This window comes from Gobio gobio, assembly GCF_949357685.1.
Source record: "Gobio gobio genome assembly, chromosome: 1".
Lineage (NCBI taxonomy): Eukaryota > Metazoa > Chordata > Actinopteri > Cypriniformes > Gobionidae > Gobio > Gobio gobio.
Genome location: NC_137097.1, coordinates 30,225,104 through 30,251,594, shown reverse-complemented (window position 1 = coordinate 30,251,594; position 26,491 = coordinate 30,225,104). Strand labels below are relative to the sequence as shown.

Here is a 26,491-nt window from a genome sequence, read left to right as displayed (position 1 = left end):
GACCTGAGTTCACTTCTCATCAGTTCTGTCAGTCTCAGTTCAGTGAACTGTTGTAGTTACAAGAATATACTTCAGGTTATTAGTCTATTTCTAGTCGGAGGGACTATCACTCATGTCAGAAAGTTAGTAACTTTAGTAAATTATGGATCAGCGCTGACTGGAGACGTGAACCGTTTAGAACGATTCAGTCCGATTTGGTGAACTGATTGGGGTCACTAAAAAGAACCAGTTCAAAAGAATGATTCGTTCGCGAACCTGACATTACTAATGTACCAGAGACGGAGCGATTGCTAACAAAGTTATTTATAGTAACTACTGAGTTATGAGAGCGCTGTCAGCGTGAGTTTATTTTGTTTGTATCTGAGAGTTTTGAATAAACACGAGTCCCAGTCACACAGAGTCCGTCTTCATCCTTATTACCAACTTTGTAACTCATGCAAAGTACAATTACAGCTGTCGAGATGAACGAGTTACGAGTAAGTGTTGATTATTGCATTATTTTTAGATATGTTTCTATCATATGAAAAGCGTCAGTGACGCGCATTGAGTACACAGCGCAAACAAAGACACAACAGCAGTAATCGAATGTAATCCAGTTTATTGTGGGCTAGGCTGGCTAGCCTGGATATGCTCACGCTTACCCCCTTCTGTTTAATCTCGTGCCGCGTTTGGTGCCTCCGCTGTGGGCCAGATGCAGGACTGGGGGTCGGGGATGTTGAAGGCCGACCGGTCAGTGCAGCCCGTGCTTCGGCGTGCGTGAGGTTTATCTCTAAAGATGTTACTCTGCTGATGTTGAGCAGAAACGACTGTATGCACATTTTAGAACAGATAAACGCGACGAGGACGTACAAAAACACTGACTCACAAGATAGAAAACACAAAAACACCATTCTGTCGGGAGAGAGAGAAGCCGCAGCGTGTGCACGAATAATAAATAATTAGCTACACATAAGAAATCCCTGATCACAGATCAGAAGGAACTGAAAAAAGACTTCTGTTTTCATTTGCACATCCAAACACTGAGAAACTGCCAGCATTCACTCGTTCACAAGCCATGATCTCTTGAGGACAAATATAGCGCTTGCATGGGCGTGCCAGATTCTCTGGGCGGAGGAAAGGGAGGTAACTGTTTCTGTTATGACGTCATAACATGAAAATTCCAGATCAGCTCGTCTGAGCTGTCATTTTCTCAAAGGCAGAGAAAGACAGCCAGAACTCGGGTTTACACCCAACAAAATTTATAGCCACTTGGGGACAATATTCAGGCTAGGGGAACTCATATTAATGTTGAAAAACCTCATAAAATGAAAATTTCATGCCATGGGACCTTTAAGCATGTCAGAATTGTTGAGATTCATATGCTGAGTATTGATGTCTGCGTGAGTCTGTAGGACTTCAAAATATTTAGTGGACAATGTAGAATTACAGGCTCTATGTAATTAATAATACAAAATGGTCGCGTATCAAAAGATTAGATACCGGATGACATCAGTTACAGATCACTATGTGATAATTTTATCTTTATGTAGGCAAAATCATCTGATCACAGTTTCTCTTGCTGTTCTTGCCATAACAAACACAGTTACAGCAGCCAGAGAAAAACTAATGTTTAAAAGTTGTCAAACTACCCAACTAAAGGAAACAACTACGTTGGAGCTTGATGTGAAGAGGTGTAAGAGTCACAGTGTAAGAGGAAAATAAAGACAATCTCTGCAAATTCTTAGAAAATATAGAAAACAAATGAATAAATATTGAAAAGTTGAATCAAGGTATCGATTTAAACTATTTAGGGAGCATTTTATTTTATTCTATAACCTATTATAATGTAATGCTGATTAATGGGGGCACAAAAGTTGTCTGATATTCCGATATTCAATCGAATGAATCGAAGTAAAGTAATGATATGATTAAATAAAAAATGAAATGTTAATTAGAGGAGTCATTGCGACCCACACAGCAGCTGTTGTCCCAGAGCATCTCACAGATTATTGAAATGTGTCTCAGATTATCTTCATTTAAACACTTCATCATTGGGCCAGCTCTCTTCCTCTACATCTCCACAGCTGGATTTAAACTAACAATGGCCCCTCCATAGTTTATAATCAAACCCCAAAGTCCCAAGGAAATTCAGGATGAAGGAATTCAGTTCACAAGGAATGAATAAAACACTAGTGTCAGAGCGACTGAAGAATGTCTAAGCAATAAAGAGCTGCCAGGACCGGACGCCGCCCACGTTTCAGCCATAATAGAGCGACAGAGTGATTCTGTCTTTGCGTCCCCTTCTCAACCAACAGAGCATGTGCAGTAATTCCCCCTTCCTCAGATCCAGATGTGGTGTCTGGACAGACGGGGCCAATATAAACAGGCCTGTTAGGTGTCCGGCAGCCCAGTTTGTCTCATTCATGGCTCTCTATCAGACAAGCTCTAAACTCATTTCCTGCCTGAGTCATTGCAGGCCTTGGGGATTTCAGAAAGGAGCTCTCACTGTCCCATCTTATGGGATGCACTGATGCCCCATGCTAATGGAGAGATGCACCTTGGATTGACAAGGGGATTTTATTTTTGATTGGATTCATTCCATTACTAGAAAGAGATGAGTGATGAAATCCAGATGATCCTGTCACGCAGAAAGGTTATCATCATTCAGAGCCACTCTATTAAACAGATTAAAATTTTAGCCGCAACAGGGTTAGGTGGTGTCCAGACAGGTAGAGCTGAGGTTCCCCCGACTGTAGTCTTGTGTAGCCAGACGTCTGACTATCGGCTTAAAGTCTGGTCCTCATTGCAGGTTATTCTGACCAAGAAGAGCCTACTAGGACAGGAAGAGACACAATGAATTAGATGTCTGAAAGACGGATGTCTTGGAAAGAGTGCACTCTAGAAAAAAACAAAAACCTTTGTGCTTTTCGTCACATCCTCATTGCAACATATCACCCTTCACAGCATTCAGGGGATACTCTCTGATGTAAAATAAACTCTAGTCTGTAAGTGGACTAAATCTGCAGTCAGATACAAAGTTTAAAACAATATGGAATAAACTGATAGATATTTCAGTATCTTGCCACTAACTGACTTTCATATCTGCAGTCTGGTACTTTGTTTACATGATTTTGATCCCAAAAATCAGCAAGCACATGCTTTTGTATCAGGCATATATTAGGCAGCAAGTGAACATTTTGTCCTCAAAGTTGATGTATTAGAAGCAGGAAAAATGGGCAAGGGTAAGGATTTGAGCAAGTTTGACAAGGGCCAAATTGTGATGGCTAGACGACTGGGTCAGAGCATCTCCAAAACTGCAGCTCTTGTGTGCTGTTCCCGGTCTGCAGTGTCAGTCTCTGTCAAAAGTGCTCCAAGGAAGGAAGAGTGGTGAACCGGCGACAGGGCCAAGGCTCAATGATGCACGTGGGCCGTGTGGACCGATCAAACAGACGAGCTACTGTAGCTCAAATTGCTCAAGAAGTTAATGCTGGTTCTGATAGAAAGGTGTCAGAATACACAGTGCATCACAGTTTGTGGTGTATGGGGCGGCATAGCCGCAGACCAGTCAGGGTGCCCATGCTGACCCCTGTCCACCGCCGAAAGAGCCAACAGTGGGCACGTGAGCATCAGAACTGGACCACGGAGCAATGGAAGAAGGCGGCCTGGTGTGTCTGATGAATCATGTTTTCTTTTACATCACGTGGATGGCCCACGTGACCAGGATGCACTATGGGAAGAAGGCAAGCCGGCAGAGGCAGTGTGATGCTTTGGGCAATGTTCTGCTGGGAAACCTTGGGTCCTGCCATCCATGTGGATGTTACTTTGACACGTACCACCTACCTAAGCATTGTTGCAGACCATGTACACCCTCCAGCCGGCTCTTTGTGTTTGGTATGCATCAGAAGATGTGTCAGTGGAAAGGCCAATTTTAATTAATTTGTATTTCATTGAAAATAATCACATTACTTGATGCAATGTAACTTCCACCAGTTTTACAGTAAAGCATCTGTGGAGGATGCTGACGTGGAGTCAGTGCCGATGGTTTAATGCAGCTGTACCTGAGCTTAAACTTTAGTCACATTATTAACCCAGATGAGAGCTAAACCAGCACAAGAAATCAGATGCAGGCAAACCACTAATTACATGAGAAACAGCACAGAGCCTTTGCCAAAAATACTAATCTAATTTGTGAACGGGAGCATGACACAGGATGAGCTAAATATAGGGGCGTCAAGATATTTTCTCATCTGCTAAAGGAAAAGGAAGCTTTCTCTTTAAAATCATTTTGGAAATGGACTCAGCGTGAAACGCAAGCTATGAATAAGGCATTGTGAGTGTGCGAGGTTTCTTCTGGAGTGAGCTTTTATTGAGTTACGTCACGTGGGTGAATTAAATCAACTTTGTGCTTTTTGTTTTGGTTGCATTCTTAAATATGTGAAGCACCTCTAAGGTGGATATGCACTGAGGATTGTTGCTATTTCAACTGTGAAACAACCACAATGCAAAATAGATGCGGATTGTAAAATCAAGTCAATGGCAAGATAGTAGTTAGTTGTGTTTGCTAAGTTAAGCATTTGCTATCACGATTGCTAGTAGTTAGGGTTGGTGATTTGAACAAACTCTAAATATTAAGCCTCGTGCACACCGGGACGTTTATCGCGTGCGCTTATCGCCAGAGTTTTTCGAGATATTTTTTGACACATCTTTTTGTTCATACCCAAGCAATTTTCTCTGCCGATGCACTGAGTGAACGTGCACATTCACTCCCTGACAGTAGATGGCACTTTTGATTTGATTGCAGATCAAATAGGATTCGATGAAAACTCACCATCGAATCCTATTTGATCTGCAATTCCTCTCCATAGCAACTCCCTCTTATGGAGATTGTTATAGTCGCTGTGGGTTTTGACATAAAGCTCTTTGTGTTCAGTCACCAAAGACACCAGCAGCTCTACATTCATCTTGCCTCACTGTATCTTCTTCTTCGTCGTCTTCCTCTTAGGTATCAATGTGTGCTCGGTATGATCGTATTGTGCTTGAGCGCCACCAAGTCATGTTTTACTGTAACTTCAGCAGCTCCAGGCAGGTGAACAAATGCATCAATCTCATTGGTCAGGCCAGTTTTTAACGCGGCATGTAAAACAAAAAAACTAACCCAAGGCGTTTTTTTAAATGGCGCGTTGGTGTGTTCACTCACATTGGCGCCCTTTGTTTAGTCCCAAGGCATTAAACCTCAGCAATAAACATGCACGATAATCATCCCAGTGTGAACAAGCCTTTAGACCTCAGCCGTCCCACACAATTTGTGCATATTATCCCTTGCCTTGTTATAGAAGGATCTAACATTTCTTGTAGTGCCGTCTAACATTTTGCTATTGCTTTTTTTCAAGTGATCAGACTTAAAATTGTTGCCTTGTGGATGAATAAGCAGGCAAAATATTCAATGGACTTACTCTGAATAAAGTTTTTTCAATGAATGTAAAATGTTTCCAGAAAATGTAAAGATTTAGGTTAGAATTAAACTTAAACATATCAAAGTACTTTGTATTTTGTTAATGCAGCTGTCACAGATCTATATCCTCCATCTTAAAATAAATCTGAAACGTTTTCTTCTGAACAAAACACAATAACATGTTTTCTTTGTGTCAGATGACTTTCCCAGACTAATGATCTGTGCAGACTCACATATGGCAATAACAGAGGCTTGAGTGTCATCAGCAGAATGAACAACACTCCAGATCTTTTCATCAGGTTTAGCAGATTTAGTGGTTAAGGCTTTTGGGCTTGTAAACGGTTGATTCCTGGTTTGAGCCCAATAAGGGAATGGCCCGTGGGCAAGAAACATTATCCTTTTGATCAAGACACTAACCTCAGGGAGACTGAGGAGCAGTTTACACAACGCCATTTTCAATTAAAAACTGAAAACTTTTTATGCATTTGGGCCATTCATTTACACGTCAACAGCATTTTGGGGTCCTGAAAATGCAGACTTTTTGAAAATGATACTGTTATCGTCTCTGTGTAAACTACAAAAACATGAATTTGTGAAAACTGTTGTCATTACGTGTTCAGTCTATAGGCACGTAGTGTTGCTTTACAAAGCGACATTGTCGTCTACTGGCTTGGCATGAATAATACAGCGTTTTTAGTCGATTCCGGGGAGTCTTGTAAGTTCATGGTGCAGATTTGGAAACAAACTCAACTTGTCCTGCTTTTTTGGCTATAAATAAAGATTGTGAGTCATCATTGAAACCAGCTCACCTAAATAGACTCAACTGCCACTCCCAATTGAGAGGAAACAATCTCATTATGTCAAGTTATATGGATGATATCCAGCTGTGTCACGAGTAAATAAGGCAATAAGCTCAAATTATCACAATTAACACTTGATGGCTGCTCTGTCGTCGTCTGCTCTGTCAAGTCCTCGTCGTCAGTTAGGAACCTATGTGTGCTCTTTTATACCAATCTTTCATTTGACACAAGACACGTTTATAGCATTTGTAAAACTGCATTCTTCCATCTTAAAAATATATTTAAACTACGACATATGCTGAGGTGTACTTATATTATTAGTATGATTTTTACATCGCAAAATGTCATAATTTAGAATTAAAAGGCATTTTTTTCTATCTTGATATTAGCCCAACAGTTAGTTCATGCGTTCATGACCTCAAGGCTACATTATTGTAATGCTCTACTGGGTGGTTGCCCTGCTCGCTTAATAAATAAACGCCAGCTGGTCCAAAACGCAACAGCTCGAGTTCTTACTAGAACCAGGAAGTATGACCATATTAGCCCAGTTCTGTCAACACTGCACTGGCTTCCTATTAAACATTGCATACATTTTAAAATCTTGCTTATTACTTACAAAGCACTAAATGGTTTGGCTCTCCAGTACTTGAGCGAGCTCTTAACACATTATACTTCATCATGTCTATTGCGATCTCAAAACTCTGGCCAGTTGATCAAACCTAGAATATCAAAATCAACTATTTAGCACTTAAACTCTGGAACAGTCTTCCTAGCATTGTTCGGGAAGCAGACACGCTCTGTCAGTTTAAATCTAGACTAAAACACATAAGGTGTTTGGTGTAATGGTTTTTCTATGCAGTTGCTGTAGTGTTGCTAACTTAGTGATGAACATCACCAGATAAGCTTGTCACTACATCAAATGGTTATAAACTGAACAAAACCTTACAGGTATTATAATCATTTGAACCACATAAATTAACAACGCAAACCTACAACTTCTCTAAGTATATCCAACTTAACTGGTTCACAAAGAATGATTAATTTGTGAATTTGACTGATCCAGAAGATTAAACATGTAGCAGTTAGCAAGGGAGTCAAGTGAACAATAAACACTTGATTTGGTCAAATGAGCCAAGATCTGGAAGTAATATGATATTCTCAGATCAAGTGTGCTCCTAATAATTCATAATAATGTCAAGCTGAGCTCTAAGGTCTATCTTATTTGCATCGCATTAGAAAACTCTCTTTTACTGGAGTGATATTTTATTAGTGTTTCTCTACTTTAACTTAGGTAAAGGGTTTGTGTACACACCATCCACCATGAACAAACATTTTATTATTAATTTTTCTTGCCATTGCGGGATGTAGGCTTGCATGTGCATTATAGTGAAGACAACTCCGAACACATTTGCTAGCATGTATGCCTATGATGACAGAGCCGATCAGAGTAATTCATGCAGAGCCAGAGCGACTCCGCCCACACGCTCTTCTAATTGGCTGTGATCTTTGATTGATTTGGTAGTCGTGTCTGGTGTGGACAGACAAATTACTTGTCGCTGGAGTCTTATCGCATTGTGTCTTTTTAGGACATGGTGTAACTGTCTGTGCAACTGTATACGGTCTCCATTTAATGGCTGATACAACATTTACACAAACTCAACTCCACACTTCACGATGAAACGTGAGCTTGTTGAATATATGGTGAGTTTCACCATCAGACCAAACACAGGCCTGATCACTCATGATAACAGAATTCACTCGAGGCTGATGTAATTTCACGGCAGAGGTGGTTAAACTGGTTTTACCTGAACAGTTGGACGGTGTAAGTATGCAAACTATGTGGGTTTCGTGAGCAGCGCATGTGGAATAAACAGTCTATTTGACTCCTCGCACCTACATTGGTTTTCCTTGGGGAAATCATTCTCCTGACACTTTTCCAATGTGGTCCGCTTTGTGGAACGTCTACCATGCTACGTAAAGAACAACACACATGGGCCGAGAGTGATGGTACGTACTGCAAATACTGTGAAAATGTCATGCTATGTAGATACCGTGAGACTGGTCTCATGACTCATGGACGCATGACTCTTTCTTTTTAGGTAGGGCCATAGTGTGGAAATGTGTGCTGTAAGTGGGTTACACCATGATAAGGCAGCTCTGTGTATTTGTGGTTGCTGTTGTTACGTGCTGTAATTTGTCTAATCGGCACGGCAGACGGGCAGAGACATCCTCTCCATTGTCCCGAGGCAGTCCTGGACAATATCAGGATGTCTATCCAAGACTTTTCTTCATTAGATCCCAGTCTCCACAACGGCCCGTAGAACCTCTGATCTCAACATTTCTCTTTTAAGGCTTTTGTTAGATGGCCAAATTCTTTTTCTTATCCCAGTAGAGACAACTGTAAGTAACCCATTTGTTGGTTGTTTACCCTAAAAGCTGTACATTTTGATTGTACGTGTCTAACGCATCGAGGACAAAATCTAGAAAATGCATTCGTGCTTGGATTTCAGGAGAACACAGCAGGTTTTAAGCAGCATTAGCAGTCACAAGACTGAGTCTGGAAGCGATGGGAATTCTTGAGCGAGGTTTAGATTAATCTGTGGGCTGCTGAATTGTTTCACCTTTTGATCCCTTGTTAGTGGTGTTGCTCAAGAAAGACAGGGAATACGTATGTGGAAATGCATGCCTTATATCCACTGCAGTCGCTGTGCTGTTTGTAGAGACCAGCTCACATTTTACAATCTAGTGAAAATCAAAGAAAAGTGTAGAACATGTAAGTGGTGTTAACCATTGCAATTGTTTGGGATTGTGATTTAAAACAAGAAATGTATTATTATTTATTTTTAAAAAAGTATAGGTTTGTTGTGCTTGTTTGTTGAGCTGACAAAAAATCATATTGCGGTTATATATCAATTATATGATTAATATCATACAATTATTCTGATTATTATCAATATTAGATAAACAATACTAAACAAAATAAGAGATGTTACTATTATATTAATACTATTTTACAGTAGTTATTTTACAATGCAACTAAAATCACAATACTCAATACCAGTCAGATTTATTTGTATTGCACAATGCACATAATTTCAAAGCAGCTTTACAGAAATCCATTATGTTAATGTTTATAAAATCTCCATGAATTATAGTCACACTATAAAGGCGATTAAATAGCAGCTGATTTGACAATATATGTCAGTTTCTTCATTTTCAAACATGAAACCATCAAGCTTTTATTTTGGTCGAAAACCGCTGGGAATTCTTAGGGCCTTTTCACACCTACCTTGTTTGGTCTGGATTTTCTGACTTTTCAGTTTGATCCGAATCAAATTAGAGGTGTGAAACCTCCCCCGTACCACGGTCCGGACCAAACTGATGAAATTTGGTCCGAGATGGTCTCGGTACAGATCAAAACTGAACAAAGGTTTGGTTCGTTTCTAGTGTGAAAGCATTTTCTGTATGGTTTGGACTTTCAGACCATTTACAGGAAGTTCCTGAATGATTTAAAAAATGTTTGCACAACGAGGACATTCATTTGGCGGATTTGAACTAGCCTCGAGTATAGTTGGTGCTGCAGGTAGTAATGCCATAATAATAATAATAATAATAACAGTATAGTGGCAACGATATGCGTCTGTTCATTCAATCTTGTCAAAGTTATCCCCTGAATTGACCACACGCTGACATCAGATGCACAAATTAGTTTTTACTTTCGGAACCCACTCTATAGTTGCTAGGGTAATGCTAGGTGGTTGTTAGGGTGTCTGGTTACAGTGTTCTGTAGCGGGTCAAGTTTCATTGCAGGTCTTAGCGGTTCTCTTGCTGAGTTATGTCTGGTTGAACTGACCTATATGATGGAATTTAAGCTCACACACTTCACACGCCAAAGTCCCAATGAAAACTTAATTTTCCCCCCCTGCCTTGTTAGGTTATAGGTCATGTTTAATGCATTAGAGCCACAGTGATGATATCAAATGACTTCCTGCGTGTGCACTCGCTAACACATAGTGCGCGTTTGTCACAGAGCCCAATAGCCCAACAATCCAAGACATTTGCCCCTTTTATTCCTCCATGGGAATCCTCTCAGATGATGCAGGATTTCTGTGCTGTAGACGTAGGTTTGCCTGTGGGGGATCGCTCGATAAAAGCCCCTTTATGCTCTGTGTCAAAGAGAGCCCAGAAAGCATTGTGTGCAGCCAGGACATGGTTAGTGTCATCATTTTTGTCTTTATGGAAAACATTCATTGTTTCCTTGAACCCTTGTTTTCCAATTTGGCCGAAGTCGCAGTCAGAAATAGACGTCCCTGGCCATCAGAAAGATATAGGAAATCTTTTTTTTTTTGGTGTAAAAAGGGTTTTAGCAGTTGAGTATGAAGTGAAAATGGGAGATGAAATTCAAAGCAGCTTAGTGGAGTGATGCAGATGGGATTTCTCTTCCCAAGCAATGGATCCAGGAAGCTGGCAGAGAGAGAGAGAGAGAGAGAGAGAGAGAGAGAGAGAGCAGAAATACAGGAGTGACCTACTTCCTCTGGCTGCTGGATCAATCTCAGCCATCTTCACACACAACCTGAGGAACAGTTTCTGTTTTTGACGAAATTATGTCCTTTCCATTTAGTTGAGACGATGCCGTTTTAATTCATTTGACATGGATTGGAATGAAAACGATACGACACTGATGACGATGTGAGTCGATTGGAACATCTTTGCATTTGGCCTCTAAATAAAGCATTTTTTTGTAAGAAGTCTTCTACTATGTGTGCGAGCTCCTCTCCTTGTTCAATATAAGCAAAAATGCTGAAAACCTGAGACCCCCTTAACAATAGGGTGCACCAAATACGTGTAAAACAAGTGTAAACGAGTCTTAAAAAGAAAGCTTACCGTGATTTTAAAACATAAGACAGTACCCAGATTTCAAAACTACAATAAGATTTCACTTCTACTGTTATTGACATTTTGGTAGGCTACATGGTTTTCACTAAGAGATGGATAGCCTTATTGTGATTTAATTCAGAAAGGCTACAGATTATTTTTATGGTATGCCAAAAAGTGTATTCTGATTTGACTTATTTGAAAAAGTAACTATTTTTGTAAAATTTGTTGTAACAAGTAATGCATTACTTTACTAGTTACTTGAAAAAAGTAATCTGATTATGTAACTCAAGTTACTTGTAATGCATTACCCCAACACTGATTGTGAGAGAAATTCGATGTAGCTGTAAAGCAGCTCTACAGAAGACAAAAGTGCCGTTATTCAGCTCAGTTTAGTACACGTTTTGTTTTCGAGAGAGCTGCTTTACCTGCTAAATATGCTACAGCGGTTCAGTTCTTGATTATTGTTATTTGAATCAATTCTTTCTACATGTGTCTTCTGCATTGATAATATTTTAGTTACATCCACAGTGTTTAATTGAACTCAATTATCATGATGATTTACATTTTCTTTTTCATTTTGCCCTCATTATCATTGACAAAAAATACTTTTTTTAACTCTGTATTTATCAGAAATTTTCATACAGCTCCATAAGACCCGTTTACTTGTTTATTGTGGTTTATTTTATTTACACTTGAATGGTAAGATGTTGCTCAAATAGAAAGCTCTGATCTGATTTGCTAGCGATTCAATACAATAGCAATGCAATTCCCTGGAGTCTGGGTGCACAGCTTTATCAGTGCATTTGGAAACAAACCCACATCCACACAAGCCTTCTTCCCTACTGTACAGGGCTGGAATTTATTTTGTGCAAGAAGTTTTCTGGAAAAATTTCCATTTTATTCCCTCCGGTCCGCTAATGTGTTATTTCACCAACACTTCGTGGCCTATGGATACTAGCTTGCTTGATTTACGTTAGTGACACGCATTTACGTGTTACGTGAAGTGTTTCCTGCGTGAGGTACTTTGTGTTGTACGTTGCCATGATGTTCACGTGCGCACGAAACTACTATGATGGTACCTCAACGTTTTCAGTGCTTACACCGAACCCAATGACTGTATATTATGTTCAATGAACATAAAACATTTGTGATAATCTGTTGCCCAAATATTTTATATAATGTAATGTTGAATTGCTTTGTTTGTTAAGATACTGTTAACCCACGAGGCAAGAAAAACTTAAAAGCATATATCTTAAAACATCTGGTTACACAAACCTAAGCTCTTTTCAATAAAATCCATATCAGATCATTTTAGAATACAGTATAGGATGTACCGAATATTCTTCAGTTTTATGCAAAACATAAATACGACAAATAGAATATCAGATCTGTGTCATATGGCCAAAAATAAATGCAGAAACAATGCTTTTTTTGCATGGTTGCGTTTGATACATGAATCTTGCAAGGTAACACAATGTAACCTTGCTCTCACTTGAAATGTGTCCCCACATTAAGTCCTTGAATTTGAAGGTATTGAACCTGGAAAGTCTTTGAAAGGTCCTTTGAGGCCGTCGCTATGCTTAGTTGACAAAAACATTTAGTAGAAATATGCACTGACACCTAAAAAGTAAGAAAGTTCCTAGAAAGTTCATGACTGAGGACTCTTGGGCCAGAAATATGTTCAGTGGTCAAATATGGACTAATGTCTGGCTGATTTAATATCAGAAGAAATCTATGAGATTATATAGTTAAACAAACAAAAAAAAAACACTTGTGGACTCTTTGGTCAAAAATATGTTAAGTTGGTCAAATATAGACGAATGTGTGGTTGACGTAACATAAGGAGTCAATGAGTATGCATAGTAAGTCAGTGTTTAAGGACTCTTTGGTCAGAAATATGTTCAGTTGGTCAAATATAAGGTGTGGGAACCCTGACTATATAGAAGGTGAAAATCAGTATGTGAAATAATTAGTATGCCTGAATTCACAGAATTCAATCAGTAGGTTCCTCGGATGACCGCTGAGATTATTCTCTCCCATAAGGCCATGCGTGGAGTCGTGAATAGCAGGGAATTCAGGCAAATGACGCCTTAGTGACATGACAATGCCAACAATGTAGTCCATCTGGATAAATAAACGCATTCACACTATATAGAACATAAGCTTGAACTACGGGACAGTATGTGATTTTGAACGCTGGTAAAGTCAGTTTACAAGCTCCAGGCTGCTTGTAAACTTGTCGATGGGTTTTTACAAAGTTTGTGAGGTTCAAGACATCAAACATATGGGAATATGGGTGTTCTCAGATTGTGAACTGTCAGTATGTCTACAGCTATGTTTCCATCCACCTATTTTTATGTACACTTTGGGAGATTCCATATAAACGCAGAATGGAAACACCAAGATGCGCATTAATTCTCATAAAAACGTATGTGTTTTTTCTAGTAAAGTGAAATGCTTTATAGCTGAATTGAATTAATTTCATAATTGGTGAACTTTACAGTTATTGAACTGAACTGATTCAATACTGAACTGACTTCAGCTGAAAAATGAGCTGCTTTACAGCAGAATTTGAATTTGTCTCATATTTTATAATAAACATTAATTATTTTACAGTGAAGCTGCTTCGAATCAGTCTGTGTTGTATAAAGCTCTGTGTAAGCAAAGGTGACTTGCCTTGACTTTATGGCAAAGACACTTAAGCCGCACAGGGTATGAATGGAGTTATGAAAGCTGAGGGAAATGTCTGACTCACATTATTGCTGATTTGAATATGTCCTGCCATGCTCTTCTGCTCTCCGGTGCTCATATAAACATGCTTACAGGTGTCTTTTCCTTGTGTGTTCGGTTACAGTACCTGAAGACCTGTCCTTAGAGGAGCGAGATGAGCTGTCCAACATACGGCGCAGGAAAAAAGAACTGCTTGATGATATCGAGGTGAGATATCGAAAATAAAGAAATCAGAATGTAGATGTATCACATCAAATAATTATTCAAGAAAATGCATTTATTGCTTTGCATAATTCCTCTATAGTTGCATTCTGAACATAAACTATTCTTCTTCATTGAATGCAACATAAAAAGGAGCTTGTTTATAACATTGTAATAGGCAGACACTTTCAACTTGCATTGTATTCAAGGTGTACATTTTGCATGAGTCAACGCCATGAGTGTTTGAGCTATAGAGTCTGTTTGACGTGAGCCTCTGTTTCACAGCGCTTGAAGTTTGAGATCGCTGAAGTGATGACGGAAATCGAGCAGCTCACGTGTGTGGGCGAGAGGTGAGTTATGAGAGATGGGAAATGTTGCCTCTCTTTTGTCTGAGTGTCCTCACGGATCTGTCCTCTTCTAAACATTCGCTAAGCTCTCTATTCAGACTGTTTCATCCGGTTGACAGGTCACCGCTCACACACCTGAGAGGAGGAGGAGGGGACGTGTGTTGTACACGCTTATGTCTTTTATTGCGCTTACAGGAATATAGATTGACGCAGTGTGAGGAAATGGGTGTTGAGTATCTAACATTCAATAACCGTAAGGGCCCTATGGTTCAAAAGGGTTGTCCCTCGTCTCTTAATGAGTCATGGGTGTGTTTTGGGCGTAACGTGCAATAAACCAATAAGAGTCTCCCATTCCCTTTGAAAGCCAGTTGTGCCCGCACCATGCCAGATTCGCTATTTACTTGCGAGTGGAAATACTGAACACTTCTCCAAAGAGGAATCCTTTATTTTTAATATTTAAAATGTGTGTGTGCCGCTGCACGTCCCTGTGTGGAGGGTTGGGAAGGCTACTTTTAAAATGCATTTCACTACTGATTAGTTTTGTAACTTAATCTGAATACTTTAGAATACTTTGGAATACTAATAAGGCCTGTAGCACCAAACATAGGACTGGGTTTTCCTCTGCATATTATTTTAAACAACATCAGTTTTCCACAATATTTCTTGAAGCCAAAAAAAAAAAATGCAGACAATTTTAGATAAAAGAAAAAAACATTAATATGCAATGCATGAACTTTTGGAATTGGATGAACAGGGTAAATTGTACTTATGTTGTCTTCTGGGAAACATTAGCTTCTGAAGGGTAGTACTAAATGAAAAAATAATAATGATCTTTAAACAAAATAAGAAATTGCACATCATCCAGTTCAAAAGTTTTCACCCCCTGCTCTTAATGCATTGCATTTCATACAAAGCTTGTTTTCGCCACTAAATATACAAATAAAAAAGGTATTTGCGACTTTTTATCTCACAATTCTGACTTTTTTTTCCAGAATTGCGAGATTTAAACTCACAATTGAATGTTATAAACTGAGAAATGTGAGATAAAACTCGCAATTCTGAGTAAATACGTCAGTCCTTTTCCCCCTCATAATTGGACATTATAATTCGCAACTATGAGCAACTATGAGTTTATATCTCACAATTCTCAGAAAAGAAGTCAGAATTGTGAGACAAAAATTACCTAAACAAATGACTGAACATGAAACATGAAAAGAGTGGATCATCCAGGTAACAACAGACAGTTCATATTCAATATGTACATTTTTGAATGTGGCAGTTTGTATAAATTCAGTTCATTTTGTCTTGAGGAGTTTATGTAAAGATGTATTATGTGAAATAGCTTATTCAGGACAGAACTAAATAAAAGTAACATGTAATTGTATGATCCCAGATCTCTCTTATTTTGTTAAAATTAAAATTTAGCATGTTCTGCCAGGGCAATGAAACTTATGAGCAGAAATATGTCTTAGGATGGTTTTGCAGTGTCAGAGTCTGAGAATCACCAATCGCTGTTTACATTAATTGCCTGTTACAGTTTACATTAATGTTTAAATGAAATAAATTACATTAAAATTCAAAGTAATCACTTTAGTAATCTAAAATACTTTTCGGATGTAACTGTAATTTGATTACTACCCATTTAAAATGTACCTTTAATGAAATACAGTTACTAAAATTTTGTATTTTAAATATTTTAAATATATAAAGCCCTATAGGCTCATATTAGTAACACACCCTTTAAATAACACAAAAAATACTGCACTATTGACTTTAGAGCAGGTTTGTGTTCAGTTCCTCAAAATAGCAACACTCCAACAATGCTCCTGAACACACCTGGTTTTCAGACCAGATGCCCATGGGTGAATAGATGCTCCAGTGTAATAATAAATTATTGAGTAGGGTTAAGGCCTGTTCACACCGGGACGATTTTCGCACGCGTTTATCGCCGACGTTTAACGCCTCGGGACTAAACAATGGGCGCCAATGTGAGTGTTCACACCGACGCGCAAAACGGCAGGCGTAAAAGCGTCATTTAAAAAAAAACGCCTCGGGTTCGTTTTTTTATTTTGACGCGGCGCGTAAAAAACTGGCCGACCAATGAGATCGGCGCTTTTGTTCACGTGCCTGGAGCTGCTGAAGTGACAGTAAAACACGACTTGGTGGCGCTCAAGCACAAAACGCTCTTGCCGAGCACACATTGATAAGACGAAGAAGTAGTAAGTAGACAAAGAAGAAGATGAGCAGCTAATGCTGCTTGCCAGTTAGCAAAAAGTGTGTGAATGGTTTTGGCCATACATAATATGTCTATGGTTTTGGCAAGCACGTAAATACTGTCTCTCTTCTCCTTCTGTGTGACAAGCGAGTGTCAGAAGCGTAAAGTGCCGCAGCACCACCTTGTGTACCGGGAGCGCATCTACTGAATGTGCACGTTCACTCGCGCATCGCCAGTGAAAATCGCTTGGGTGTGAACACTCAAGACGCGCCGAAAAACGTCACGAAAAACGCTGGCGATAAGCGCGCGATATTCGTCCCGGTGTGTACAGGCCTTAAGGGTTAGGTTATTGTCCCATTAAGGCTGCATCCATTTAATAATTTTAATAAATATAATAATTTACACTCAACAATACTGAGGTGCAAATAGTTTGTATCTGTCAAAATAAAGTATACTACATCTAATTACTATTTACACATATTGCAAAGAACTGCTACTTTTATAGAACTGATGTTTTATTAACAAGGTTCGGGAGAAGCACGTTCAGATAATTGACACAAGTGGAGAGCACTCAGCCAATCAACAATAGAGGTGTATATAGATACGCAGCAGTCCTACCTCCGCTTGTTGACAGTTCTCAGCAACCCGCCACCACCTCTTCTGCACACTTTTTACTCTAAACCACTTACATATATGGGGGGGGGGGGGGTACTCTGAGTTCGGCCTAAATCCAAGCTCGAAGCCCTCCCCCCGGACAGCATGCCAAATACGCATTAAATTACTCTCTATAAATTATATGTAAGTGCGAACTCGTGAACTATCACTATTTTCACTTAGTGCAAATAGCCACTGCCATATAATTTTAGGGCTTCAAGAGAAGGGAGTGCTACAGCTACATGAGGAGAGCATAAGGGTTAAATCAACAGGACTTGTGCCTGTAATCAGGACTGTTTGATAGTTATGAAAGTGTTGTTTGGCACATTGTATCCGCAGGCCAATCATACAAGAGGTTCTTTATCTTCTTTAGTCCTATTAGAGGATATTTGTTAAGACACATTTGCTTCCATTTGCAGCAAAACAACACAGAGAAACAAACAAATTGCAATGGGAAGAAAGAAATTCAACATGGACCCCAAAAAAGTAAGTCGTCTTTTCTACGATGACCCAGATATTTGAGAATCTATTCCATTTTCATTCGTTCCTATATATTTTAATGCTATCAAAGCCTAGTATTTGTACCAACAAATTTTCCCTGATATAGTGTATTACATTTGGAAATCTTCCACCTGACATTTCTAGGGTTGATCCTAAAATCCTGTTTTAAATCAAAATCCTCGCAGGGGATCCAGTTTCTTCTGGAGAACGACCTCCTGCAGCAGACGCCTGAAGACATCGCTCAGTTCCTCTATAAAGGAGAAGGCTTGAACAAAACTGTCATCGGGGATTACTTGGGCGAACGGTAAAGCTTCGCTTCATTCCTGTAGTTTCTCTCCCTGGTTTATTCTGTGTGTGTGTGTGAGATCTTTGCTTGATTCATCACAAAAAATCCTCCGGAAATTGATTGTCTGGGTTTAGTGAGCAAAACAGCAGCAGTGAAACGCAACACGTGTGCCTCTGAAGGAAACGGACCACCTCTTGGGATGCCACTTGTCAAAACAACAGGATTTCATGAAGCATAGCTATAGATACAAACGGGCGAAGGCTGCTGAGCATCTCAAATTATCTTAAAAATCTACTTTTTAAAGACTTTACTTTGCAGAAAGTAACCGTTTCTTCTGTGTGTGTGGTTGTTTTTTTTCTCATAGGGATGATTTCAACATCAAAGTGCTCCAGGCTTTTGTAGAGCTCCATGAATTTGCCGACCTCAACCTCGTTCAGGCTCTGAGGTGGGAAAAGCTTCTCTGCAGGAAAAAATGTATTATCGGAATAGTGGTACCATTAGTTACCAATGAAAACAATGAAACTTGTTTGTCAGTGTCAGTTTTGTTAACACATAAATACTCATAAAAGTAAATTTGATTGAACAAATCTGTTTCATTTAAGTTTGAAAGTGAATTATTCTGAGCAATTTATGGACTTGTTGACTCATGACTGATTTTCTGACGGATTTGCTGTCTCCACACAGGCAGTTTCTCTGGAGTTTCAGACTTCCCGGCGAGGCACAGAAGATTGACAGAATGATGGAGGCGTTTGCATCCCGGTACTGCCAGTGCAACCCTGGAGTCTTTCAGTCCACAGGTCAGATATGAGCAAAACTGCCAGCATCCATACTAATGCAAACCTCGCTCCTGCCCGGGCAGATGTTGGTAAAAAAAAAAACATCAGATTAGGCCCAAAACACACTGGGTTTTTTCCCTCTTTCAGGGTTGCGTTTCCTGAAAGCATTGTTACCCAACTATGGTCGCAAGTTCTGTCATTACCAACATAGTTGAACGATTTGCCGTTTTTCCTGAAACCATAGTTCTGTCAGGACCACTATCGTCAAAGATTGACTATTAGCACACAGTTCAGATTGGCGGTATGGTTCTGTTCTGCAGCCTAGCATGGATGAGCAGGGAGAGCAGCGATAAACCCCCTTTGGGGAAACCGAACAGAACCAACATAATGTATTGCAGATATCATTAAAGTTGATATTAAATGTACTAAATATTTCACAAATTTAGTCTGATTCAAGGGGAATTGGAATACCAAATCCTGACTGACAAGAGGAGGAGCTGGGGATGGAGGAGGATAAATGAGCTCTGGTGAAACACGATAAAGCTGCTGACAATACTGAAGGAGCTTATATATATGTGTGCTGTGATAGACGTCGTATTCCTATAGGTAGACATGATCAGCTGACAGTCAGCTGATGCGAGCTTGACTAACGTGACCTGCCAGAACTGACGCTACACTTGATATCCAACGAACATTCGCAGACAGTGTTACAAACTTGCGTGGTTTGAACCACAGCTCTGGAGCTTTGATTAGAAGCATAGCTTCTTGTTAAAATGACATGTAGATCATGAAATAGATCATGCTCTTGGGCACAATAAACAAGCTAACATGTAGTACAATCTATAGCTTTCATCCCATTTAAATATACAGTACACTTTATTGTCAAAAGTTTTGGGACGTCTGACTTTACATGCACTCAGGGGCGCAGGAGACAATTTCAAAGTGGGGGGAACCAAACTGAAAGATCAGATTTCCAGATATCGGACCACCACTTCAGGCTCACTGTCGGACCACCATCATATATTAAACTTGCCTGATCATTAATAGAATAAAATTGATTATTCTTTTAATACGAAGTGAAATAAGAAGTACATATGAATGATCAAAACTTAGGGATGAGCAAAATGCCTGCAGAATGCCAAATCTGTCCCCTGTAGACCAGCCCTAGTCATTGAATCATTGATTCAATTGATTTGTTCAAAAAGGAAGTAAGGAAACACCACTGTGTGTTGCTCAGAGATGCAATTACAGTGCTGTGGCTTTGTTTTGAACAATATTCATTGGCGAAATAGAGGAAAAACAGGCAATATGGTGCCTAAATTGTAAGTCACTTATTAACTTCTTGTTTAGTAAACTTATATAAAATCAATATCACATTTGTTATGCTGATGCCTGAAGAAAAACGGCACTCTTCGTGTGATATTTATTAACTATATTAAATGATATAATAGAGTAAATCACGCAGTGAAAGTGTGCACTGTAAATGCGCACCCGCACTAGTCTAATCGATAGGACTACATCAAGTAGTGTAAAGTGTGCGCTCTCTGGGTGTGTGTGAGAGATATACTCGATAATGTCAGAGTTTTAGTTAGCGAATCGTGCAGGCTATTTTCCCTTATCAAAAGTGCTGGGGTCGATTGCGGTCTTTTCAAAACTGCAGGGGTCCCCCGTGTCAATGGCGCTCCTACATGCACATTAAATTTAACGACATCCCATTCTTAATCCGTAGGGTTTAATGTGGAGTTGGCCCACTCTTTGCAGCTACAACAGCTTCAACTTTTCTGGGAAGGCTTTCCACAAGCTTTAGGAGTGTGTTTATGGGAATTTTTGACCATTCTTATAGAAGTGCATTTGTGAGGTCAGACACTGATGTTGCACGAGAAGGCCTGGCTCTCAGTCTCTGCTCTAATTCATCCCAAAGGTGTTCAATCGGGTTGAGGTCAGGACTCTGTGCAGGCCAGTCAAGTTCCTCCACACCAAACTCCCTCATCCATGTCTTTATGGACCTTGCTTTGTGCACTGGTGTGCAGTCATGTTGGAACAGGAAGGGGCCATCCCCAAACTGTTCCCACAAAGTTGGGAGCATGACATTGTTCAAAATGTGTTGGTACGCTGAAGCATTAAGAGTTCACTTTCACTGGAACTAAGGGGCCAAGCCAAACCCCTAAAAAAACTCCACATCATAATCCCCCCATCCACCAAACTTTACACTTGGCACAATGCAGTCAGGCAAGTGCTGTTCTCCTGGCAACCGCCAAACCCAGACTCGTCCATCAGATTGTGAGACAGAGAAGCGTGATTGGTCACTCCAGAGAACACGTCTCCACTGCTCTAGAGTCCAGTGGCGGCGTGCTTTACACCACTCCATCCCTCGCTTTGCATTGCACTTGGTGATGTAAGGCTTGGATGATCTGCTCTGCCATTGAAACCCATTCCAAGAATCTCTCTACGCACTGTTCTTGAGGTAATCTGAAGGCCACATGAAGTTTTTTGGGTCTGTGGCTCTTGACTCAGCAGAAAGTTGGCGACTTCTGTGGCCTACCACTTCGTGGCTGAGTTGCTGTTGTTCCCAATTGCTTCCTCTTTCCATCATATGATCGAGTCGCCGCAGACCAGAGAACATATCGGACACGTTTGAATCCTGCACAGAATTCGGTATTTTAAAGCAATATGAAGGATATTAGGAGGAGATTAGGTTAGAGATTAGGAGGAAACTTCAGCTTTACCGAGCTCAACGGCTCTGGCCGATCTGTGATATAAACCAAACACTATTGGGTGTTTTTAAAAGCAGGGAGGAGCTGTTCGATATGCCCCGCCCTGTTTTCCTGTTCAGTGGAAATTACGTCAACACATTGAATAACACTGCATGTTTCAAGGCAATTCAGTGGGCCTTTAATCTTAACTAGCTACCTGAATGATAACACATCTGGTTTAATGGCACCATCATTTTGGTACACGATGCCATATTATTTAAAACAAACTTTTTGTGTGTTTTTCCTTTGTGTTCATCTGTAGCAAAACGCATGCTATCTGATCACAGCTTATAGAGCATTCTTTGATTGTTTGTGGTAATTAAATGAATGGAGAGGTCAGTGGTCTTATTGCTCCCCGCTGGGCTGTTAGAGCGACACCAAATCTGCGCCCTGTCGTCTGCTGATCTGAATACTGGCAGAACAGACACTTGTTCGAGTTAAGAGCTCATGTCATGATGTGTTTAGAGAGTAAACAGTGACTGTGCTGTACTGAAGCCATAAGAAAACAACTCTGTCTGGCAGCGAAACACTTTTCCTCCTGTGTTTTTCTCGCCACAGCAGTGATGACTCTCACCCACGCTCATGTCAGGCTTTCGGCTGCAAAGTAAAACTAGCTGCACTGTTGAACTGACATAAAAAGCGCAAATGCTCAGAATATTAGGGTATAAGATAGAAGATTGAACAAATAAATGTTTTCTCTGTGACGAGCCTTTAAATCAAAACAAAGCTTCTTCTTTAATATTTTAATATGCAATATTATTGTTGTATATTTACAATAGCTGTATTATTAGCCTATTCATTTTAATAGTAGACCTCAATTATTATTGCCATTCAGAGTGAAGAGCTGCAAAAGAGGCAAAATCTTTTTCAATGCCGTATCTGTGTGGTATTCCAGAAAATTCTTAGAACGCTTTAAACTGTGTGATGGCTAATGTGGTGTCTGTGCGCTTATTGAATTATGTGTCTCTTTTGTCTTTGCAGACACATGTTACGTCCTGTCCTTCGCCATCATCATGTTAAACACCAGCCTTCACAATCCCAACGTCAGGGACAAACCGGCCGTCGAGCGTTTCATCTCCATGAACAGAGGCATTAATGAGGGAGGAGACCTGCCAGAGGACCTGCTCAGGGTAACGGCAGTTCAGACATTAATGATGCATAATATAATACTACATTATAACTAGATCAGGGATGGGCAACGTCGGTCCTGGAGGGACACAGTCCTGCAGAGTTTAGCTCCAACCCTGATAAAAACTCTCATGCTTGTAGCTTTCTAGTAATCTTGAAGACCTCGGTTAGCAGTGTTGGGCAAGCTATTCATAACTTAAAGTAGTTAAGATAGTCAAGCTAACCTTCTATCAAAAAGTAGCTAGCTACATTGAAAGTACTTTGTTTTTTACAATGACATTTTATATTATAAATGAATGAATGTTTTGTGTTTATTTTCAATTGACGGATGCTTTGCCAAAGCAATGGCACAAAACACAACGTTAGTGATCTTTTAGGTTCATTATACAACTGTGCTGGTATCAATATTTATGGTGATCTGTGTTTCCTTTTTTTGGGTAGTTTGAATCTTGGCTTTTTATGTGAGCTTGTGGTTATTAACTTCTGTAGGTATATAACAGACATAAAGTAAATCTGGTTAGTAATGTGTGAAGCTGGTAATGCTGTTTGTGGAGTTGTTTAATCCTCCTCTGCTGAGATCTTCAGAGATTTAATGTCTATCTTCAGTTGATTTCATCTTAAGGTCCTTTCACACCGGACGTGTAACGGAAAAGCGAAGCAGAAAAGCGAATATTTTGCGTTCGATTAGTTTGCATCAAAACCATTCACATCAGCCGCGACACGAATTTGCGACGTCTGTGACTAATCAGAGCTCCATTATTCCAAAACATTTGCGGCGACAGCTGAGAAAACACGGACACTTCCTCATCCAGTGAAGACGAGTTTTTCATTTTATTTCAAAGACAGAAAGAAGGTTTTGGGTGCACCCAGTATTAAAAGAACAGAGAGTCTGAAGGGGAGTATGCTAATCTTGTACAGGAGCTAAAACTTTATCATGGCCGGTTCCGCACTTACTTTCGAATGTCCATGGGACAATTTGAGGAGCTCCTCCAGAGACAGTAGCACCGCATCTGATGAGACAAACACACACTTCAGGGAACCAATCGATCCGGAGCTGCTATGTCTCCAGTCACAATGTAAACATTTAAGTGCCACAGTCGTACTATCGGAAACACATTCACTTTCTATAATCACAGACACAATTAGGTTTAGAAAAAAATCGAAGCAGAAAAAAAAAAAGTTTTTTCGCCACAGCACATTCACGTTCAGTGTGGAAGCACTCATTACACAAACAGCTGATCAAAAAAATAAAACCATTGCATGAATCGTGTGAAAGGACCTTAAGGCTGTGGCTGAAGTCATTTGTAGTTCTTGAGTTTCTCTTTCATCAGGGATTATGCTTGTTAACAACAGGTGTTCATCACTAATTTCTTAATTTCTTAACTGCAATGTATATCTTTTTTTAGTGAGCTCAACTGAAATAAGTTCAGATAACTATTGGTTTGTAAACTTAATTGAATTAAGGTAATCGGTTTCCTCAAATGAAATGAGTCAGTTACAGTGCATGACTGACTTTAAATCTCTGAGCCACTCATGATTAATGCAGTAGCAGCCATAGGACTGTTTTTAATATTTTATAGAGGCAGGCGTGTAAATGTACTCATCTGCATACATTAACAGCACTAATGTCTCTCCACCCCGCAGAACCTGTACGAGAGCATCAAGAGCGAGCCCTTCAAAATCCCAGAGGACGACGGCAATGACCTCACACACACATTCTTCAACCCGGACAGAGAGGGCTGGCTGCTGAAGTTAGGTCAGAAACAGACTCTTACTCTGATATTTGCTGTGGGTTCACTGCAGACTGCAGAGATTGAGCACGGTCTGCTGTCGGGGAAAGCTGTGAACACACTGCTGCTCATTAACATCCTAATGGGTTTTTCACAGCACTGCGAGGGATTCCTCCAGCAGACGTGTGTCGTCTCTTAGGGACAAATAGAGTCACTAGTGAAAAGTGTGCAACACTGACGTATCAGATGAAGCTGAATGTTGTGTGCTTTCTGCCAGCACATGAAGTCTGTTAGTAGTCAATTTACTTTTTAAATGTCAGCTCTCACAGACTTTAATTGGTAAACCGAGAGGCTCTTGATAAATCTGGACAGTTTGAGATGAAAGGAAGGGATGCAGGATTAAGAAAAAAGTTTTACACCCATTTGTAACTATGCAAGCAGCGTGTAAACTACTGAAACACAGTTCACAAGCCTTTTTACTCTGTAATCTGATGTAAAAAGAATCTGGCGAGCTCTAATCTGATTGGATGAAATTAAGCTTTCTTCAGTCCGTCTGGGTACGGAGTTGTGTTTATACAGTAAGTGGTACAATGAGTGTTTCTGAGGGGAGAAAATTATTACTGTATTTTGCCATTTCTGCCAGGTTGCTTGCGTCAGATCTTTTAAAGATTTGAAAAGAGTTTAGATAAAGATCGGTTGAGAGTGTGATTTACACAAACAAGACTAGCAGAACTGTGTTTAGCTTTGTTCCTGAGTTATGTCTGTATATTTGAACAGGCAGAAAGACTACATTTGTTCTGCTATTTTTTTTTCTTCTGTAAATCCCTTTGCAGACACTGCTGCATCACTATTTTAAAAACACTTTTCACATCTTTTTATTACTGTGGTATAGGGGTGTAAACGGTACACAAACATGACGGTTAGTGACATCACTAACCCTATAATTTACATAAACCCCGCCCCCGGGAACTCACAACAAATGGGGGTGAAATTATCATGACAGAACATGCTAATCAATGACTTGAAGATCGTTAACTCAACTAACCATTCAGAAACGTCCTGTCTCATTCTACATGTTGTCACTTCTTCTTGAGTCTCGTCATTGTCCGACTTAGGTTTGAACACAAAAGGTTGAACAGTTTCATTGCCTGTCTGCTTGAGGTTATCAGAGCTGTTAACTGGAGTTCTTGAAGCTCCGCCCTGTGAGCAGCAGCTCATTTGCATTTAAAGCACGTTTTTGCTCACCTTCAAAAAGTGACAATTTTAACATGCTATAACAAATGATCTGTGGGGTATTTTGAGCTAAAACTTCACATACACACTCTGGGGACATCATAGACTCTTAATGACAACTCCATTCTCTTAAGGATAAAAAAAATCTATATCAGCTAATGCTGTAACTATATACAATGAGCCCTTTCTTACACTTCTATAATATTAAAGGTTACAATTAACAATGTTTGCTATTTATTTTTAGATATAATAATCAACACTATAGTAAAATAAAAAAAAATAAAAAACATGTAAATCGAAGATAATGCAAAAGGCAGGTTTTGCATTAACTTGTTTTCATGGCAAATTTATTTAAACATATTAAAATAATTAAGACATGTAACAGTTAAAGTATATATACAGTATACTAACTGGTAAAGTATATATTAGTAATATATAAGCTAACATAGTGCATATATTTAAGTGAAATGCTCATTTCTCTAGTGAACAAACAAGCTGTGGACACTGAATGACTTGACTGAGGTAAATGTAATAATATGCCTGATATTTTTCTCTAGAAAGTTTTATATACAAGTTTGAAACACTGGACGAGAGATTACAAGTAAATACATCTATGCATAGATTATCTCTTCTTCTTCTGTACGTTTTCCTGTTGTGGCGGTTAGCAAAATAGCATTGCATTATTGTAAGCGCCCCCTTCTGGACTGTGGAGTGTGGATCGCCTGTGACTGACTATATTCGGCGTCTGACTGTATGCACCGAACCGTGACAATTCGGGACAAATACATGTACCGTTACACCCCTACTGTGGTATAATCAGGGTTTGAA

At 39.7% G+C, this 26,491-nt stretch overlaps 1 protein-coding gene across 2 annotated transcripts in view; it reads left to right on the top strand.

The window, feature by feature from the left end:
- cyth3b (cytohesin 3b) overlaps positions 1 to 26,491 on the top strand; it is a 56,513-nt gene that overhangs the window by 17,626 nt on the left and 12,396 nt on the right. For both annotated transcript variants that reach the window (XM_079816237.1, XM_079816236.1), the window contains 8 exons: positions 13,964 to 14,046; positions 14,326 to 14,390; positions 17,676 to 17,742; positions 17,943 to 18,061; positions 18,408 to 18,488; positions 18,728 to 18,840; positions 22,554 to 22,702; positions 24,345 to 24,456. In XM_079816237.1, coding sequence (XP_079672363.1) covers positions 13,964 to 14,046; positions 14,326 to 14,390; positions 17,676 to 17,742; positions 17,943 to 18,061; positions 18,408 to 18,488; positions 18,728 to 18,840; positions 22,554 to 22,702; positions 24,345 to 24,456 — 789 coding nt within the window. The remainder of the gene's footprint in view (positions 1 to 13,963; positions 14,047 to 14,325; positions 14,391 to 17,675; positions 17,743 to 17,942; positions 18,062 to 18,407; positions 18,489 to 18,727; positions 18,841 to 22,553; positions 22,703 to 24,344; positions 24,457 to 26,491) is intronic.